Genomic DNA, 21,500 nt, shown 5'->3' with positions numbered 1-21,500 from the left:
CCTCTGGGAACCTCCTGCACTTTCAGGAAGCTCTGTGGTTGCTGCTTTCAGAGTCCAGCTCTGCAGGCAGCACAGAAGTGAGGCTGGCAATCCCGTGAGCCTCCCACAACAGGTTTGTGATCCCTGCACTATCCCCTTTTGGGTCAGGATCCCCAGGGTTACAACAACGTAAAATTTCAGATTTAAACATCTGAAAACGTGAAATCTATAAATTTTCAAATCCTGTGGCCGTGAAATTGACCATAATGGACCCTGAATTTGGTAGAGCCCTATTTATAGTCAGTCAATTCTCTGCACTCTTCACAACTGCAACTAGCTTTTGTTTAAATCATTGCTTAATCTCAATCTCACACCATATTCAATACGATACTTTCACATTTAAATCACTAACCCTCACTGTGGCTCTGTTTCCCAATCTGTAAAATGTTGTATACCATTATTTGCAAGGCTATGTATAGATTTCTGTAAAGTGTTTTGAGACAGAATTTAAGTATAAACATTATAGCACTCTTTCACACTCTCTGAAATGTGTTACATTTTTATTTTGTCTACTGCTACAGGTTAACTTTCTACAAATGCTTCCCTTTTTATCAGATAGACTTCACTCTCTCACAAAATACAAGGCAACCAATTCCAGCTCTTCAGTGTAAGTCATCAATAGATAGAAGGAAACAGTACTGAAATCACTCTTGCATGGAATGAACACTTTAATATGGAAATACAATGATTTAGTTTACTCCTGTTGCAGGATGACATAAAAACACCGATTTCAGTGAACTTGAACATCTACAAAAATATTTGAACATGAAACTGATGCTTCCAGTTGCCATTGTAATTATTTATGTTTCTTATAAAATCAAGGAATTTTCAGATTAAAAATACATCATGTATTTCAATGAGATAACAAAATTCTAAATGTTTTCTTAAACTAAAATTCCAGTCAGAATTGCAAATCCATAGCAACTGATCAGATGTGTAGTTGAAAATGCGCATATCTTGTCAACATACAGTTACAAACTCAAGGTGAAAAAGAGGTCAAAGACATGTATGTCTCTTCAGTGACTCAAACAATAGAGTAAGGAAAAACAATAGTCTTAAGATGCATTGCCCCATGAGATTTGTTCAGAATCAGCTTTATGAAGCAATTAAAAAAAAACTTCACAGAGACAAAGATAGAATCCACGGTATTCCATGCATAATGAATACATTTATCATAGTGATTAGGTAAGGGCAAATGTACTGAATAAGAGCAAATGAAGGGAGAGTGGGAGTTTAACTCTCCCCAAATTAAAGTCTATCAGAAAAATGTTGCAGACAAACCATTTCTCTAAGTGACACAAATACTCTAGCTATTTCCTTAATGACTCAGAAGGTGCTTGGATTGGTGGGAGTTATTTCTGATTGCAAGCAAGAACATGCAAGCATTTCCTAAGTGTGACAATGGAGGCTCCAATCTTGTTAAGTAAATACTTTATTGGGGGCAAAATAAGAATGGATTTTTATGTAACAGGAGTACTGAAACCAAGAAAGCAAAACTAAAGAAATCAAACAGTAGAAATCTTCATGGTGATGATTCATTTTCTCATTGACTTTAAAGAAAATAGCTGCTACAGATTCATCTCTTTTTGGCTTTTGCATGTAGAGATGAGCTCACTTCTTTCCAAATGATCACATGCTTTGCAGAAAAACATGCATACAGGCCAGGCCACTCCTTATTTTCCTGTTTAAATGGCTTCTTCATACTATTGCAAAAAACACCTTCTAAAGATCTGAGACAAGACCTAAAGAGGCAGAAACTGGGTCACCCATAAACCCTGTGGAGGCTGTCAGTCCTCATAAAATAAGCAAAAAGGAAAAGATTCTTCAGCAGATACAGAATATTAACACCGCAAAAAAAGTGTCACTTTTTAAATAGATCCTTTCACTACAAGATATGTCACCAGTTAGAAAGATCGAGCTCGTCTATATTTTAAAAAAATGTGAAAAAAATCAATAGGGCTGGTTTCAGAAAATGCAGTTAGACAGGAAACTAAAATGAAGGTTTCACTTACCTTGCCTGGTTGGTTTCCTGTCTTAACTCACATTCTGTAAGCTCCAGAACACAGAAAATGCAAGAATCATAATTTGTTATATAATTTCAGAACAAAACAAATAAGAATGGAGCTTTCATCGTCACAATCTGGAATTGCTTGTACATTTTTAAAAACTAGCCATCAAAAATAGAAATGCAAAATCATAGGGTTAAGAGGGACTGCAAGGGTCATCTAGTGTAACCCCCTGCCATGATGCAGGATTTGTTGTGTCTAAACCACCCAAGACAGACAGCTATCCAGCCTCCTTTTGAAATAACTCATTCTGCTGTACTATATTAAAAAATATGATTTGAACCAATCATTTGGCATTTCTAGCAGACTTATCTTTTGAAATTATTAATTTTAACACTTATCTTTGGTCTTGCTTATGTTGGGTTCTCATAGGTGGAGAAGTTACCTGATGAAATACACATTACAAAGAAACATGTATTTTGCTTATATTTTCACAGCCTGTCTTGTTCTGTTGGCTATGCAGTCTACTGCAGGAGAAGTTCCTAAATCCCAAATGTCCTTCTATTTCATAATTATTTACGTAGGGCCATAAATGTGCATAGATCTTTATAGGCTGGTAAAGGGCAACATCCCTGCCTAAGGGATGCCCAACGCCCTGATCCTGCCTCTGGATCCGCCTGGGTGGTATGCACTCTTACCTCATACAGAGCCATGGAGGCACAAGGGTCCAGCCCTGCAGCTCTAATTACAGGAACAGGGTTCAAGTTAAAACACAACATTGTAAAAGGCAGAAACAAACACTGGTGAGTGTGAAAGAGTGGTTTATGGGGAGGGGAGGACATGGTTTAAAGCAGCAAGATCATGTGAATGCTTTGATTAGTAGTGTAAGAGTCATGAGAATGTAATAAGAATATCACTTCCCATAAAATACTGGTTTTGGTGTAGAAAAATAAAGATTATTGCCCACATGGAAAATTTGTTTTGAGGAAGGGCTAAAAAGGGAGGGGGAAGCAAGGCAGCTCACAGATCACATTAGCATGGTGGACCCAAGCTTAAAGGACACATGAAAGAAGGCATAGAGACAAGCATGGTAGAATGAAACAATGGATGCAACTACGCTAGAAAAAATGGTACCTGTACTTTTCCAGCAGTGCTACAGCTGCCCTTGTGCTGGAATATGAGTACAAATGTTTCTAGTACACATAAGGGCAAAGAGGGCAAGGAGGCATGGAGTGTGGGATGGGGGAGAGGGAGGAGTCAAAAGAAGTTTGCACAGACCGGTAGGCAGATGGTAGCGCTGTGAAGGCAAGGAAGAGGGGTGACTGAATGTGACAAGGGAGGTGAGAGGAAGCCACTAGAGGGATTTGAAGTGGATGTGACCAGAGTTTAAGGCAAGGGGTTTTAGGCAGAGATATGGAAATATTAGAAAGGGGCAGCGCAGAGTGATCAGATATAAATGTGATGCAAGTATTTATTATTCAAGGGTTATTTTAGCAATCTCTGGGTTTGGCAGAGACAAAACAATGAGAATCTGCATTGAGTAAAAGTACCCTCACACAGACAAATGAAGCATTCTCAAGCAGCTCTGTACAGCCATTTACAATATTTAGCAGATTTTCATGTTTTATTATTATCCTATTTGCCTCTGCAATCAATTCCAAGTGTATTGTCATCACTCTACTTTGCTCTTGGTATATTCCCATTAAATAAAATCAAACCAGAGGAATCTCAGGATGCACACTTGGCAGTACAGGAGGTACATGTCTGCAGAACACATGTGCTATGCTTTGCAACAGCAGAGCAATTAAGTCAATACTACCATAGTTGTTTCCAAACAGCTAGGCAAAGCTGTGCAATGTTACTAGTACCACACAAGTGAGTATTCCAAGGCTAAACTTACACTTAGCTGAATACAATCCCATCGGGGATCATTTTGTATGTCTCACAGCAGGAACCCATGAACACCAAACAACTTTATGGGATGTAGGCCTAGAAACTAGAGCCAGAGTTTTGGAATGTTCTCCCATTTAGCTTACTCCAACTGCATCCTTCTGAACAAGACTGACCATGTTTTTTCCTTCTCAATTCATACAGATTTATTATTCTTGGTCTGACAAGAAACTGCTGGCAAGGGATTTTTATACTGGATCAGGATTCTTTTGATATTTGGCCATGTTGCTTATTGGGATTTCTGCTTTTCGATTTTTGTGGGGACTTTGAAAATGCACTCAAAGGCCTTCGGGTTTTGTGAGCCATGAAAATACAAGTGCACTGCTAAACAAAAAACATTTCACACACTGCACCTAAACTAGTTTTGCGCAGTTACTATTATTGACCTAGCTTGTAAGGTGCATTGTCCTAGGCCATCCTGAGTCATTCTTTCCTGCACAGGATAAATGACTCAGGAATCCTCTGCTGTAGCACGACAACTCCACTCCATTCTCTCTGCGTAGGATGGAACTGTGTCCTGTACTTCTGTGAGACTCTTCTAGGGCATTTATAAAGGGTCAAAATCTGGTGAGAAAGCTCTAAAAGGAGCATAGGTCAGATGATGAAGACCAAATATATCAATGGTAAGTATGTGGTTTGTGCAAGGACAAAGCAAAATTACCAGTCCTTTTAGAAACTTTAATGTAACTTTTACTTAGCCCTTATTCTTCAGGTAAAACTCTGTCATCAGCCAGTGGAGGTGTTCCCTGAGCAAGGACTGAGTGAAAACTGAATCAGGATTTCAGGAATGAGACGATTGTAATGACTCAATTTGTTGCCAAGACAATTATCACATCATACATACCAGTAATTATGCTCAATTTCAATAAATCATGAAAAACTGATGAAGTGACCATGCTTGTTTAACACATATCACATGGCACTTTCACCATTTCATGACAGAAGTAGGTCTAGCACAAATGAAACTTCTAAAAACAAGCAGCTCCACATCCTTGCCTGGATGAGAAAATACTGGGTAAGCACAAACACACAAAAAGAGTCTCAAATTTAGCAGTGGTGCACGTATACTCCTCAGATACAAGGTTTCAGGAAGGAAATAGATTTCCTCATCCTGTTAGTGTTCACAGGCTGCCAAAATGTATGTCAGCCTGATGAACTCTTCCCACACTGAGGGGCTACATTAATTGTTGTTGGTTTGGGGTTTTTTTTGGTTAAACTATAGCATAGTGTATACTGTGTAACAGAATTAAGCTGACACAAAGACACTGGAAACAGTTCCTGCCCTAAGCTGGAGAAAGGGCCACTTCCCAAAAAAGTAAGATACAAAAATATCGAAGTACCGTAACTACTCAGTTATTATTGTTCAACTGCTGAAAGGTAATACATTTATCAGACAGCATTCAAACAGCCTTTCCCTATACTCACACTGGAAAAATGTACTGCTCAGGCCTAGATTTCTCTGCTTATCCAAAGTTCTGCTTGAAATATATAAACAAAATGGTCACATATAAACCAACAATGAAGCAGTTTTCAGTCACTGAAGTGCAGAAATTATTGGGTTTTGATTCTATTTTACAAAAAATGTTCCTTTCTTGTGCATTATAATCTATAAAAAAGAAGGGTTACAATACAAGGTTAAATATTACACCAGAAGGATCCTGTGGCATCAAACCCAGAGTGCTGATTTTGAGTGCTTTGTCATTGGACCATAAGAACCGGAAGGTGGTGGACTAAAAGCTAAATTATTAATCATCTTTGAGGTGATGCCTAAAAAACCCTTGATAATAGCTAGTTGATGTCTCATCACACTATTCACAACAGCTTCCATGTTAGCTTGTGCTCTCCCTGCCGGTTTGTTGTTTTTTCCTGTTGTCTTTTGTCATGTACTTAGATTGTAAGAGATTTGGGGGCACGGACTGTCTTTTCATGATGTGTGTATACAGTGCCAAGCACAATGGGGCCCTGACTGGGGAGTCTTGGTGCTACTGAAATACTAAAGAGAGAAAAATGCTGCTAGAGAAATTATTAGAGGATTATTGATATAGGGATATTTTCTTTGTATATTTTGAAGTCTGATATTGACAATAAAGTTATAACTTTATAAGGCTTTAATGTTTTGAATCTCAATGTCAACTGTCATTAAATAATTATTGTCTGACCCCCATAACTTCCTGCAACTGTGAACATTTAAATACATAAAAATAGAAAAAAAAGCTTAAAAATAATCAATATCTGTTGAAATTATATATTAAAAAAGGATTTTGCCAAGCTTACCCACAGTCAGTGATGAGAAGCAGCTGAAAAGATTAATGAGATTATACTACTAAAATGTAATACAGCCTAGAAGGTGGCTTATTTACACTGCAAAGTACTATGCAAAACACCCCAACTGTGCTCTCTCCCTTTTTTAAAGGCTGTAATGCATTAAATGCTAGGTATATTACCCAATAAACACTCCCCAGTTACAATATACTATTAACAAAATCCTTTCTTCTCAAGGATAGTTCAAATAAAGGAGTGTAACATGATGCAGTGTAAACAGAAGAATCTGTTTTCCTGTTCAATGTTGTTCTTAGCCAACAGGAAAAATATCTATTTAATTATTAAGACTTGTCTATCTTTAGAAAGAAAATTTTTCTTAAATTCATTACTGAAAGGAACAAAAAGTAAATTAAAGGGACTGTATCAGATATTTTAGGGCCAAAATTTAGATAGCAAATATATAGCTTTATTACTATTTGTATTACGATAGCACCTCCAACTAAGGTTGGGGCTCAACTATGGTAGGAACTGTACAAACACAAAGTAAGAGACACAGACCATGCCTTGAAGAGAATACAAGCAAAATACAGGAGATGAAGAGTGGAGAAAGGAAATACTATCATCCCTATTTTATAGATGTGAAACCAAGGCACAGAGAGAATTACCCCTATTTTGCAGATGGAGAACTGAAGCACAGGCAGAGATTAAGTGGAGAATTTAAAAATCTTAATATTAATGTTTTCTATCTTTTTAAAAACAGTGAAAAGATTGGTTTAACTGTCAAATCCAAAATCTTATTAAACACTTCTTTTCCAGTAGGTATGATTATAACTGTAATGATAAGGTGTATAGATATCAGGTAAAAGGTACAGTCAAAACAAATAACTTATAACTTTACAAATTATGCTGATATACAAGTGACACAGTGTGATTATCTTTAAAATCTTAAAGCTACAGTTCTTGAAATAATCGAAGAATTTAACTCCCCTACCTCGTATACAATGGGATTGAAGAACATGCCTAAATTGCTGATGACTAAGGTTTAGAAGATCAGGAATGCAGACTCATATGTTTGAGAACATTAACCTGCTTCCCTGTTGTTGAATAACTTGGCTCTAGATGGATACTTTTCATAGATGTCTTGATTGAGTAACGACAAATGTTGGATCCTCTCCAAGTAACACAATTTATATACTATATAAAGCAGACAATAGTAACACACACTTGATCTCTCTTGTGATAAAATAGCTTAACTATAGAGTGTAATGATGATCAGGATGATACAGAAAGCTTCTCATGTTCAGTCCATACGCTTCTGAGTTTAGCAATCTAAACAAACTGTCTGTGTAGTTGTAGGCTAACTTCATTTGTGCATGAGGTGGAGTCTCTGGACAACACAACTGCAACCTCAAATATATGTAGCAAGAGAAGAGACCACAAGTCCATTAATTAGTGTTCTTGCTCTGTATTCTCCTATCATATATAGGCCAGATCCTGAAAAATGCTGAGCATCCACAACTCCTAATGATTTTAAATGAGAACTGAGGGCACTCCGTATTTTGCAGGCTCAGGTCCTATGTTCGATCAGAGAGAGATCTGAGCCAAGACATGTTGGCAGTTTTTGTCATTTTACCAAACGTATTTCATAATTCTCTATTCATTAATATTATTTGTATTTCAGCAGTGCCTAGAGGCCTCAGTTAGTGTTCCTGCCCTCATTATGCTAGGCACTGTATGCAGAGATAATAAAAACTCCAAACAGTTGGAAGATCAGATTTTGGCAATTATAGTAATTTCTGTGCAAACAAAGAGAAAAATGAATTTTGGTTGATGGTTTACAGGCAAGGGAAAACTTCCACATAAACAAATAGTTCAGTATCTATTGCCTGTAAATCATCAACTAAAATTAATATTTCTCCTCAAGAATCCTTTTCTCTGGCAGTTAGTATTACAATGCTATACGTGGCTCTGAAAAATAAGCTATTTACAGTAGCACGTCAGAGTTATGAACACCAGAGTTACAGATTGACCAATCACACACCTCATTTGGAACCGGAAGTACGTAATCAGGCAGCAGCAGAGACCAAAAAAGAAAAAGAAAAAAGCAAATACAGTACAGTACTGTGTTAAATGTACACTACTAAAAATATAAAGACAAAGTTTTAAAAAAAGATTTGACAACGTAAGGAAATTATTTCTGTGTTTGTTTCATTTAAATTAAGATGGTTAAAAGCAGCATTTTTCTTCTGCATAGCGAAGTTTCAAAACTGTATTAAGTCAATGTTCAGTTGTAAACTTTTGAAAGAACCACCATAACATTTTGTTCAGAGTTACGAACATTTCTGAGTTATGAACAACCTCCATTCCCGAGCTGTTCTTAACTCTTGAGGCTCTACTGTAGTAGCTCTGCTGAGTCAAACAACTACAGCATGAAGATCTTTGCTTCTGAATGTTGCTTCATAAAATGCTATGCCTAAAGTAACACAGTCCATCATGGCCAACTTCGAAAGGGAATATATTCCCATTTTCTCACATATATCTTGGCATTTCTATCAACAAATCATTGACACGATTGCTGCTGACTTCTGAATTTTGGTATGTACATCCCTCACCCTACTGATGGCAACCCTAGCAGGGTTGTAAAGGTTTGGCCAACGTAGGAGTTCAGCCAATGTAAGTCTTAAGCAAGGTTTTATCTCAAGCCCCTAAAGGAATTAACTCACATCAACGTGTCCCTAGTTGTCCAGGGTATGCTACAATAGTAGTACTATGAATCCACAACCCTCCATGCTGCTTGGCGCACAGCCCCGTAGACAGGGGCCCTCTTAGCCCAAACTCATCGCAGGGAGTAGGGACTACTCCTATAGTACAAACCCTTCTTTTAAAAGATCTGTTTCCTTCCCCAGGCCCAGCTATCAGCTTTTTCCTCCATGACAGCCTGTACAAGCCCTCTGAGTGTGGCAGGTCCTTTTTCCGCTCACCCAAAGAAACGTAACCTTTTCCTCACCCATCACATCACCCCCACAGAAAAACTACAATGTGACCACAGATATAAATCATGAAAGCAGAAAGGTGCAGAGTGATCTATCTGTAAGACTCAGGTTAGTGTAGGAATTATATGGATGAGGGGGAATGACAGGCATGAGGACATTACTTAACCTGACGCCCTGGGGTGGGAAAGTTGCGTGTTTGGCAGTTATGGTGATTGACTGAGGTCTTGATCTGCAGGCTATTAAGTGCCTAGGAGGTGCATTGTTTTTAAGCTGCTTCTTGCAAACTTATCTACAGTTACTATTACGTAACGTCCTTGGAAATTATTTCCCCAACCTTATCTTTTCTGCAGGGTAATAAAAAGCATTTTACGCAAATACCTTTCCATAGCTCTGAGGCTATGTGCGGGGCCATAGGTGCAACCATAATACAAAGAGTAGCCAAAGCATCTTCAAATTCAGCACTGTGGAGAATGAGAGGTTGAGAGGCTTGCTATGGAAAAGGGGAAGAGAAAGAAACAGGAATTGTAAGTATAAATGTTCCAATAAAAAGGCAGTTTGTAATGGAGAGAATGAAATAATAAAAACATAAATCAATGCCTAAGTCCAGAAAAAGTCCCATTTTACAATGAATCAGAAGCTTAAAAAAGGTATGGAGGTTGAAAATGGAAACCATTCCAAATTCTTGCTCCCAGAGTGCACCACTGGGAAGAGACGACCCTTACACAGAGCTCAGGCACCAGCACTCCTATGAAATGGCTACAAACTTGCACCCGGAAAAGGATCAGTGTGACTGGACCCTGTGGGTGTAGGGGGTCTGCCCATATGGAAGCCTTTGCAGGATGGGGGCCTAGAAGAGCATTCTGGGTACTGGAATGTGTTTTCCCACCCACCTCCCGAAGTGCAGTGTCCAATAAGTTCACAATTCATCTCAAAAAAACCTGTCACACTATTAAGCCAGACCAGGAATGTAAGCATGGCATGTAACCAATGTAACTGAGATAGGGCTCATCAGTATAGGATCCTGGCCTGGTCTAGATAAAGCTGGTATAGAGTTAAAGAGATCTAAAAAAAAATGTGGGAGTGAAAAACATAGGAAAATCTTTTGTGGTTCAAGTTTTGTTGTTTTTGTAATAGTTCTTTATAAAGTTCTTGTGAAAGGTGCCAGACCACAGAATATGAAACTGAATTCCCCTGTTTTTCATTTATCTCTAGAAAAGGTAGAACATAGGTGGAAGCTGTGCAAGCTTTCCCCTATTCTGCCCCGCCAGCATGCTTCCACTCTGAGCTGGAGGAACCATCTCCAATGATGAGGATAGTTCAGTTTCTATGTATACTCAATTCTTCATCTTTGTCTGAGGCTTGCCTAAATTTAGTACTTGGTTTTTTCCTCAAATTTTAATTTTCACACATATCCACACTTCCTGGTTTCAGCTGGAATTGAAAGAGGAAGTACTGAAATGTTACAAGAAGACTTGTGCTTGAAAGATACCCACCCTTATTTCTTGACCACAGAATTTAGAGTAGTGTTCAAGTATTTGGATGTTTGTCTGAAGTGATATGAATCTCAGATATGGAGAAAAAACCTCACATTTTCAATCCCATGAACTATGTAGTCTCTAGGATTTTTCCTATTTCAATATAGTATTTGCATATGTCATAGGGGGACTTGTTGAGTTGTAATTTAACCAACAACTGGTTTAGAATCACAAGTTAAAATCTAATTACAAATAATTGCAATCAAAGATGAAAAATATCAATGTTTAATTTGACTTCTAATGTAGGTCACTGTAAAATTAAACAGAATTAATTCCTCAATCAAGTATAGCACAATAATAAAGGCAACAGTTATTATATCTGACCTATCACCACTTGGCTGATCGGCAGTATGATGGTCCAAATTAGGAGTGCCAAATTAAAGTTATTTTATAAAATAAGAGAATTTCCAGGCTCTCTTAACATCAAAAACTCTAGTGGTGAAAGTAATCTCAGAGGAATAAAAGGGATTTGTGATTTTGCCTGCCAGTAGTAACAATATTTCTTTTTTATTTATTGGAATGATTATAGTAACTAATTTCTTTAAAAAGACTAACTTCTAATTTAAAACAAAACTGAATGTAGAACTCAAAGGGGCGTCCTTTGAAATTACTGGACACAGATGTAAATGATGAAACAATCAGGTGGTTTGGATCCTTCCTACGTATGTGTGTATGTATCTCTGCATAGGTCCACAAATGGAATGGAAGATATTAAAATTAAATAACCCACTTAGTTAAAAAGTTTTAATGTTAGTCAGATTCCTCTTTAAGCTATTCACGGCAATATATAGTATACCTGTGCACTTCATTTTAATTGATGTACGATGCAAGTTTATGGGGCCATAAAAGCAATAGTTGTAATAATGGTAGTAAATATTTATAATATAGTATAAGATACACAAAGGCCCCGAGATGCTCCTATTTTGGATGTACAGTTGTATGTCCAGAGATTGAAAAAAAGGTTATTGCATAAGCTCTTTTAGATGAGGTCATACTTACTGAGAGTACGTTAGTGAGGCCCATCAGTCGAGAGATTGCAGCATTAAACAAGTAATCTTTTGTGAAGTAACTTGTTACCTAGTTATACAAAAATGTTCACTTTCATTAGTTACTTACAATTTCCATATGCTGAGCATTTTGCTTTTTCGAAAAAAACAACATTAATTATCAGCCGCAAATTGCAACATGCATACACATAGAATCATAGAACTGGAAGGGGCCTCAAGAGGTCATCTAGTCCAGTCCCCTGCACTTGTGACATGACTAAGTATTACCTTTCTCTCAAAACAATATCACTATATATATAATATATATATATTATTATACACACACACACTATATGCAATATGTGGAGGTGATATTCCTGTGATAAATTAAATTATGAAGAACCTTGCTTATCCAGACCTCACTTATCTACAGAAGAGTCATGCCCCATGTGGTTTTAGGTAAGTGAAGTCACTTGTGATTATGGACTCCCATTCTCCTCAGGCTTACACAGAGAAAATTTCCCAACTAAAATAGTTTATGATGGAATAACTGAAGACAAACTTTTTGATCTGATAACACAAGAAGTCAGGCACACTGCTGGTGCATCATATAACAACACTAGTAATCTATCTAGTCATTTTCAAAATAGTTAAGATTTCCTTTTAACCTCAGAGACCACAAGGTTCTTCTGCTCCCAGATCTTTTTGGCTTCAGCCTTCTCCTTCTCGTTCAACAGCTGAGGATTGGGCACAATGCTGGAAGTCCTGGCTTCTATAAGTTTGGTTGCTAGGGACCAGAGACGTGACTGCCATCTTCGTACACCAGGGACAGCATCAGCTGAGTTTAATGACAGATTTCAGAAAGAGGGAGACTTGAGTTATAATGAATGAAGACAACACATCAAAAAGAAACAAAGAAAATTGTACCACAGAGTTCCATACCATTGACCATTGAAGTGGAAATTACATGTTGCAAGAAAAACCTCAGTGTAATTGAAAATAGATTTAAAAAATTGTTAGGTTGCTTTAATGAAGACAAATGAACCCTACTGGAAATCAAGAATATTTTCTAAGTACCATTTCAATGTATTATCCTAACTGTATAATACAATCCACTATCAAGCAAATGTAAGAATAACCTCAGCTGACCTGTCAATTACTCAGGAAAACAGTCTTTTTTTATATGCTTTCATTTGCAAGAAAGATGGGACAAACTCCTGAATGGAGACGTTCCTTTTAAACTTTGTTTTATAGTGATGACAGAAATTACATATAGATACTGTCATATCAATATATAGTGACGGTCATGGTAATGAAAGACAAAGGGCCAGATTACTTGGGATCATCTATTTAGCACCCAGCTCAGTTTAGGGAGCAGGGACTGCAAAGGGCGGCTATCAGCCACCTTTATGTCCTCCCTAATCCTTGGGGTCACCAGTCCAGGCTCTTAAATTGTCTCAGCCTCCGAGGCTTCTCCTCCAGCTGGGGACTGTTTGAGTACAACAGTGCTCAGGCCACACGTCTATACTTGAGAGCAGTGGAGGGGAGGGAAGGAGGAGGAAAGTGGCGGGGGATGAGTGGGTGGCACAAGAGCTGCTACACCACCTAGGGATTGCCCATCCTGAGGTGATCCCCAAATGGCTGGTTACAATAGATTTAAGGCTGCTTTACATCACTGGAAAAGTGTAAAGCAGCTTTAATGAGGACAAGTATCTGACCCAGTGTTATTACATAATATTGTGCAGTTTCTTGCCAAAAATAAGCCAATGCTGTGTTTACCAGTGTGGCTCCTTCAGGACGAATGTACATTATTTTGTTACTGTAAGGAGAAGACAGGCTTTCGCCAGTGTTTACAGAAGGCTTATTAAACTGTTTTCATTATCTTTCCTTCCCATTTTCTTTTAGAAAATTTTTTAACTGTTTCTCCAATATTCCCTCAACAAGAGGTGACTCTCAAAAAATATCTTTCTTTATACTTCTCTGCATTTGATAAGAGACTTGTCTGAATGGCAAAATGCTTTTTTCCTAGCATTGTATAAGATGTCTGTGCTAGTACTTATGAAAGAATGTGTGTATAATACCACCACCAAACTATAATAATACTTTCATAGAATCATAGAATATCAGGATTGGAAGGGACCTCAGGAGGTCATCTAGTCCAATCCCCTGCTCAAAGCAGGACCAATCCCCAACTAAATCAACCCAGCCAGGGCTTTGTCAAGCCTGACCTTAAAAATATCTAAGGAAGGAGATTCCACCACCTCCCTAGGTAACGCATTCCAGTGTTTCACCACCCTCCTAGTGAAAAAGTTTTTCCTAATACCCAACCTAAACCTCCCCCACTGCAACTTGAGACCATTACTCCTTGTTCTGTCATCAGCTACCACTGAGAACAGTCTAGATCCATCCTCTTTGGAACCCCCTTTCAGGTAGTTGAAAGCAACTATCAAATCCCCCCTCATTCTTCTCTTCCTCAGACTAAACAATCCCAGTTCCCTCAGCCTCTCCTCATAAGTCATGTGTTCCAGTCCCCTAATCATTTTTGTTGCCCTCCGCTGGATGTTTTCCAATTTTTCCACATCCTTCTTGTAGTGTGGGGCCCAAAACTGGACACAGTACTTTGCAAAATAACACCTTTTATCCAAGGATTGCATAGCACTTACAAAAGGGGGATAAAGTTTCATTATTCTCATTTTCAAGAAGGGGGAAACAGCACAAAGGCCGTGTAACACTGGATGACTCACTTAGAGCCTGATTTCAATAAGATTACTCACAGAGTAAGGAACTACTAAATGTTAGCAAGGGCAAGAGAATCCATGAGAGGTGAGAATAGAACCCTTTGACTCTCAGTCTTGTGCTTTCAGGAAAGGATCGTGATAGGAATCTAACATAAAAATGTTATCAATCCCACCCCCAAAAGTTTGTTAGAAATGTGCTAGTTTGTGTGATATATGGGGGGGGTGGGGGGATGGGGAGGGGAAGTAGCTCCCTTTGATGGACACCCAGCCAGCCAATTAGCTGTGAAATCCCTCTTGGTCTGTTCTCTGCTTGCTTTACCTGTAAAGCGTTAACAAACCCACAGGTAAAAGAAAAGGAGTGGGCACCTGACCAAAAGAGCGAATGAGAAGGTAGAACTTCTTAAAATTGGGAAAGAAACTTTCCCTTTGTCTGTTGTTCTTTGGCTTCAGGGATGGAACCACCATGTCAAGGGTGAATACCCACTCTGTCACTCCGAGTGCAGAAGTGGGGGCCCGCAAGGATTTTAAAAATTAATACTTGCCACTCCAGGCTTGTATTACACTCCCAAGGTTACAGCTTTTCTCTGACCTTGGCTTGGTAATCACTGCCACCACCGAAATGCAAAAAAACCCAAACCCTTTAAACCCAGGAAGGAGCACTTGGAAATTCCTCCTTGTGGAGTACCCTCAAGCCCTTTTACACACCCCCCTCTTCCGGGGAAGAGTTGAGAAAAAAAACAAAACAAAGGAAATTAGCTGTGGCTACCAGCTAATCAAACAACATGCACAAACCTCTCAGGACACCAAAAATCCAATCCTGTTCTTAAAAAAGGTAAAAAATTTTAAAAACAAACAAACAAAAAGAAAATACATCTGGAATTTAGTCTTTTGCTTGATTTTAAAAGAGCAATTCCAAAAATCAAGCACCCAAAATAGCTTTCTTGGGGGTTCAGCTTAAAGCTTACAAGCAAATAAAAGCATCTTAGGTTAGCACAGAGGAGATCCACAAGCCAAAATAAGAAATGAACCTGATAGCGTCGAGCTAAACATTCCCTATCCAAATTATTTCTTCTAGGTATGGAAAATACTTTTTCGTACCTGTTCAAGCCTTACACAGCATTCCTGCTTATAGCATTGCTGCTCTGTCCCTGCCGCCCAGAGAACAACAGACAAAAGGAAAGTTTCTTTCCCAATTTTAAAAAGTTCTACCTTCCCATTGGCTCTTTTGGTCAGGTGTCTACTTCTTTTCTTTTACCTGTGGGCTTGTTAACCCTTTACACCAAGCGCGATTTGACAGCTAACTGGCTGGATGTCCATCAAAGGGAGCTACTCCTCCCCACCACCTGTATCACAGTTTGGTACAGAGTGAATAAAAAAGGTAAGGATACAGACTAGCCTGAACAGTAGTTGGTATAGGCTGCACTATAAGATGCTGATCAAACAAAGAACGAAGAGGTAGAACAAATCATTTAAAAACATTGATTTTTTAAAACAATGTACTTAGATGTTTTATTGAAGTCCTGCGTGATGAGAAAGTTGCTTTAAAATGCATGCATTTTCCTGTGTACACCAAATATTATGAAGCAATGCAGACAGAAAACAGAAATTAAAATTAAGACTGCATTGGGGCTGCATGTTCATTTAGAAAAGGCAGAGCCCCATAAGCAAGTCATATTTAAGGGGTGAAACTAGACAGACACTTGTATATGTTTTGTATGCTTGTAGGACCCATTATTTATCCTAGTTTCATCAGTTATGCAACTCAACAGTATACAATCTAAGTGTCTTTATCAGCATGTTTCAAATGGTATTCAGAACCCGTTTGACAAGCTGTGTTGCATAAATGTCTACAATAAATGAAAGCAGCTTAAAGCTCCAAATGGATTCTCCCGTCATGAAAACAAGAGAGACTATATTAAAAAGGAGGAAGTGACCTAATCTTAAAATAGCTGCTTTTTAAGTCACTGGTAAGAAGAGAGATTCAGAGACTGGGGCTGTGCACCCTCTTACTGTTTATAAAGAAATTAATACAACATGAGGTATTTTTTTACACACACCTGATCTTAGCTTTTAAGAGGTTTGTAAGGGAAGAAAGGAGAGAGGTGCTTCCTAAACAAGTCTGTAGCCTAATTAACACTGTCTTGCAAAATTAGCTTCTTAAAAATAGTTCTCAATTTACGAAGTGGACATGTAGCCTAGCTCTGTGGCATCACTATTTTCATAAGCTCCAAAGATCATAGTTCAAATAAGCTAAAACAGAAGGAAAAGACTGATAAAAGGTTGCCTGGTTTTTTCTCTCTGCTTCCATTTCCCACAGTGTACAGAATATCCTCATAATAATAGAACATTTCTGCAGGCTTTTTTCTACTTAAGACTAATATTCTAGTGTGCAGCGAAGAGGCTATATTGTTGTAGATCCTTGCTTTCAACTTCCTTACCGAGATGTATGCATGCAGTGGTGTAGCCGTGTCTTATCCCAGGATATTAGAGAGACAAAATTGGTGAGGTAATATTTTTTATTAGACCAACTTCTGCTGGTGAGACACAAGCTTTTGAGCTACACAGAACTCTTCCTCAGGTCTAGGAAAGGTACTCAGAGTGTCACAGCTAAATACAAGGTCAAACAGATAGTTTAGCATAAGCTGTTAACACATATTCTAAGGGACCATTCAAGGTCTCAGAGAGATGTATGTAAAGTTTCCTATCTAGTTTTGCTGCACTACTTCCTATTTCTTCCTGGGTAGACTATCAAGGAGCAAAAACTTAAGATTTTCCTCAGATGGCACTACAGCAAGTGCATACATCTAAACACTTATCATTTCTAGCCTCTGATAAAAAGCCTGAGGCAGAGGCTATCATTACTACTGAAGAAATTATAGAACCACATCAAAATTCTTTTAACATAGGAACATCATCCTTAATATTGCCTCAGATCCTATGCAGTAGCCTCATGTTGGAACACCCTTTATAGAAAAGATTCTTCAGTTCTGTAGAAACCTTCCCAATGTAAAACAGTCTTTTCAATATGAAGCCTGGAACAGAATGACCTAATCTAATTGTTGATTATATGTGAAAGTCTGAAGAACCCATTATCAGAAATTAATGACTCCTAGAGAGGTCAATCAGATGGTCCTATTTACCTGCTCCCATAAGAGAAGAACAGGGAACAATTAGTGAAACTGAAGGCAAAATATGTAAGGATGATTAAAAGGAATACTTTTTCAAAACATGGCATGAATAACTTGTGGAATTCACTGCTACCAAATATTGAAGCCAATAGTTTACCAGGATTCAGAAAAGGATTAGACATTTCTATAGATATTGAGAACATCTATAATTATATGAGGTAGGATAATATTACTGAGAAGTAATATAAACCCTCATGCTTTAGGACTTAAACCAGCCACTAACCAAGGGAAGACTGCAATGTCCTCTGAAGCATCTGGTACTCGTCACTCTGAGAGAGAGGAATGCGACCCAGCATATGAGACCAGAGGTCCACCTATGTTCCTATTATTAATGTTAAATACATACATAACTAACAAAAGTATCTTTTATCCCAACAAAGGTCCCGTTTTAGAAAGACAGCCAATGTAATCTTCTTATTACATCAGCTGTTCACATTCAATTCTCCAAATCCCAAACAGCAAACTGTATTTCAAACAGAAATAAACCAAGAGGAGGAAAGAATCCAAACAACTTGACTTACTTTTTGCATCCCACAAGATGTCTTGTTCTGGAGGGGCGGCAAACAGAATATACAGTCGCATAGTGTCAATGCCATACTGCTCTACTAATTCCTCAGGATCTATCCCATTATGCTTGGATTTACTCATTTTTTCCCATGTAACCTGCAGCTTCTCTTTGGTTTTTATGTGAACTGGTTCAGTCCCTAAATATATAGAACATATACAATAATAACTAATTTGGTTCTACAAACATCTGAAGCAGCAGAACTTAATACTAGGTTATTTCTAATCCCTTCTCTGATAACCTCATATAACTGAAAGAAAAAAAAAACAAATTATGAGAGTAAGACAAAAAACTTTTTTACTTTCATCTCTTTACTGAAGTAACATTATAAAGTTTCCATCACACAGGAGAAAATTTCTTCCGTTTTATAAAGCTAAATCCAGTATTAATGGAAGCTAAATCTAATGCATCAGGATTTTTGCATTAGTGTAGCTATCTCAATGCAAACCTCCTCCGCAGATGTGTTGTACTGGTGTAATATGCCACTTGCACTGGAGCAAATTTACCTTGATTCCATCTTTGGATGTTTATAGACAGCAAGTTTGCAGGTTTCAGCTAGGATAAATCACATCGCTGCAAGCACCACTTTATCAATCTACATGGGGAGTTTGCACTGGTGTACATCTACACCAATGCAGATTTCCCTAATGCACACAAATTCTGTCTTTTATACAAAGTACAAGTATAGCACAGGCAGTAGCAAATGTATATGTTCTTAAACTGCTTTGCAAGGATCGTATGTAAGCATTGGAGAGAAGTTCATTCTATGCCCATTCTGTCTAGATCTTATCTGTTCAGATTGCCAACAATGGTGTCGACTCTGCTAATGGTTTTGTAATGCAGTCATCAGTGTACTATGAATGGACTCCTTTCACATGGGCTAGTGAATGGCCTCCATAAGATACTCACTTTTAGTCATTTTTGGACATAGACCAGACTTAAGTAAAAACAAATATAGCAGAAATACTGTGTTTGATAATGGTTACAGGCAATGGAGTAGTATTTTCTCTGTATGTGTATTCAGCATTAAGCATGTGAGTCCAGAACACACACAAAAGTCAATCTCCGGTTTAATGATTACAAGAATTCACTCCTCACTGATGAATTTTCCATACACTATGACTTGTACATCCTTTTTCACTGAACTAGCCCTTGACTTTTCTGGATGCACCTGTGCTGGTCATCCCATACGGTCTCTTACCAGTGAGATCAATTTCCTCTCTCTTCAGATATTGGCTTGTTGTTGTTAGTTTGTATGTCTGACTCTTGATAAGACCTTGAACCAAGAGTTTATAAAAAGGCTCCCTGAGGATGAAAGGAAAAGGAAACCTGTCTGTTGAAAATAGCTGTCAAAAGCACATTTTACAGTAAGCTTTAGAGGCTGAACTTAGTTAGACAATTATTTAATGAAAGAAGAATGTCACACTGACAACTGAAACAGTTGTCACCTGCAAAAGTCAAAGGATATTTTAAAGAGAAACTTTAATTGTGGGGGTGGGGAGGATATTTATGAATAAAGCGATCTGATCAGTCACTTTCTGCATCCATTTTTCTGTCACTCAAATATTCATGTTTGAACAAATGCCTTCTCTTTTACAAACCTAGGTCCTCTTTCTGAGTGTTCCCACAGCACAGGAACATAGGATTTACCATAGTGGATCAGAGAGAGTCCAGTGTTGTATTTCTGGCAGTCGCCAGCACCAGTCAGCTCAGAGGAAGGTACAAGAATCCCACAGTAGGCACATGTGGGATAAGGGTAAACTTAGAAACCTCTACATGTTAGTTACATAACCCCTACTATTAACCTTGGTTTTGACAACTACCTAATTTAACAGAATAACACTGAGTGTCTTTATGAGCACTTTCCAAGTTGTATTTCATAGCCCACCTGACAAACTCAATTGCCTTCAATAAATTAAAGGCACTTAAAGTGCAAAAGCTGCAACCAGATTCTGCCATCATAAGAACAAGAGAACATCTTAAAAAAAGATGTGATCTAATCCTAAAATAATTGTTTTCCAAGCTAATCATAAGATGAGAGTTCAAGAATCTTTGCTCTTTATTTCAGGAGAGCAAGTCCTCCCAGACCATCAATTAAAACAGTTAAAAAAAATTACAAAAAGGTGAAAAATGAAATAATTAATTTTCTCCCCCAATATGTATGCCTTTCTTTTTAATTTAAAACAGACATTTAAATAACTACCATATTTTACCAAATATGGGAACATTAACTAAATAATCAGAGCATCAAACCCTGGGTAACTGTCTCAACTGGAAGTAATATTTCAGGGAACGCTTGTCTTTTCATGACACAGTGTTAGTTCAGGCCATGTTGATAAAAGTTAAATGTAGGAATGTGCATTTGCAGTTTGTTTACAGGGCGAGAGGTTCAAAGATGTAGTACAAAATACTTTACCATATACGGGGAAAAAGAAAAAAGGAAACATATTTGAGTGTAGTGGGAGACTTCAGGAGGACGGAGAAATGCCCAAAATCAGAAATGCTCATCCTTGTGAAAGGATCTGGGGGAGAAGGCAGTGCTTATAAACAAATGCAAATCAGTACTGAATTTCGATGGAGTTGTAGCTCATGAAAGCTTATGCTCAAATAAATTTGTTAGTCTCTAAGGTGCCACAAGTACTCCTCGTTCTTTCTGCTGATACAGACTAACACGGCTGCTACTCTGAAACCTGAATTTCTCCTGTTGCTCAAAAGGGTTTCACTCTAGGAACAATGTTGGGATGACTCCATCTGCTGGTTAAAGGAAATACAATTTAAAATTGCTATCAGGTAAAAATAGTTCCTTTGATTTAAAAAACAAAAACATTTCCAAAGGATTTAGGCAGAATACTACATTATCCGGAACTATTTTATACTTTTATCCCCAATCCTGCAAAGACTTATGCAAGTGCTTAACTCTCCACAATGAATACTAATAAATAGTTACATTTAAATTAATGAGACTAGTCACAGTGCATAAAGTTAAGCATGATCAAATTAATGGCTCTACTCACAGTGCATAAAGTTAAACGTGTGTAATTCTCTGCAGGATGAGGGCCTAAGGCAAACTTTTACTACTAGTGCCCTGAGCCAGTGAATATTCACGAGACATATATGTACACAAACAACAAATGCAATACAGACTGTAAGAAACTGATCATTTAGCTAAACTTGAGAAGGAAGAAAATTCAGGCTCAGAGAATGAAATGTAAAATATACCATTGAAAATAATATTGGT

At 37.9% G+C, this 21,500-nt stretch overlaps 1 protein-coding gene across 3 annotated transcripts in view; it reads right to left on the bottom strand.

Moving 5' to 3' along the window:
* Positions 1-21,500, bottom strand: part of LARS2 (leucyl-tRNA synthetase 2, mitochondrial) — a 110,542-nt gene that overhangs the window by 6,389 nt on the left and 82,653 nt on the right. Inside the window, exons 15-19 of one of the 3 annotated variants that reach the window (XM_073333148.1) lie at positions 19,464-19,567; positions 18,219-18,401; positions 12,440-12,609; positions 11,785-11,862; positions 9,629-9,740 (exon numbers count right to left, since the gene is read on the bottom strand). In XM_073333148.1, coding sequence (XP_073189249.1) covers positions 9,629-9,740; positions 11,785-11,862; positions 12,440-12,609; positions 18,219-18,401; positions 19,464-19,567 — 647 coding nt within the window. The remainder of the gene's footprint in view (positions 1-9,628; positions 9,741-11,784; positions 11,863-12,439; positions 12,610-18,218; positions 18,402-19,463; positions 19,568-21,500) is intronic. The other 2 variants (XM_073333149.1, XM_073333150.1) reach the window with 2 other exon arrangements.

Source organism: Lepidochelys kempii, chromosome 2 (assembly GCF_965140265.1).
Source record: "Lepidochelys kempii isolate rLepKem1 chromosome 2, rLepKem1.hap2, whole genome shotgun sequence".
In the NCBI taxonomy this organism is placed as follows: domain Eukaryota; kingdom Metazoa; phylum Chordata; order Testudines; family Cheloniidae; genus Lepidochelys; species Lepidochelys kempii.
This window is presented reverse-complemented; position numbering and strand designations above follow the sequence as displayed.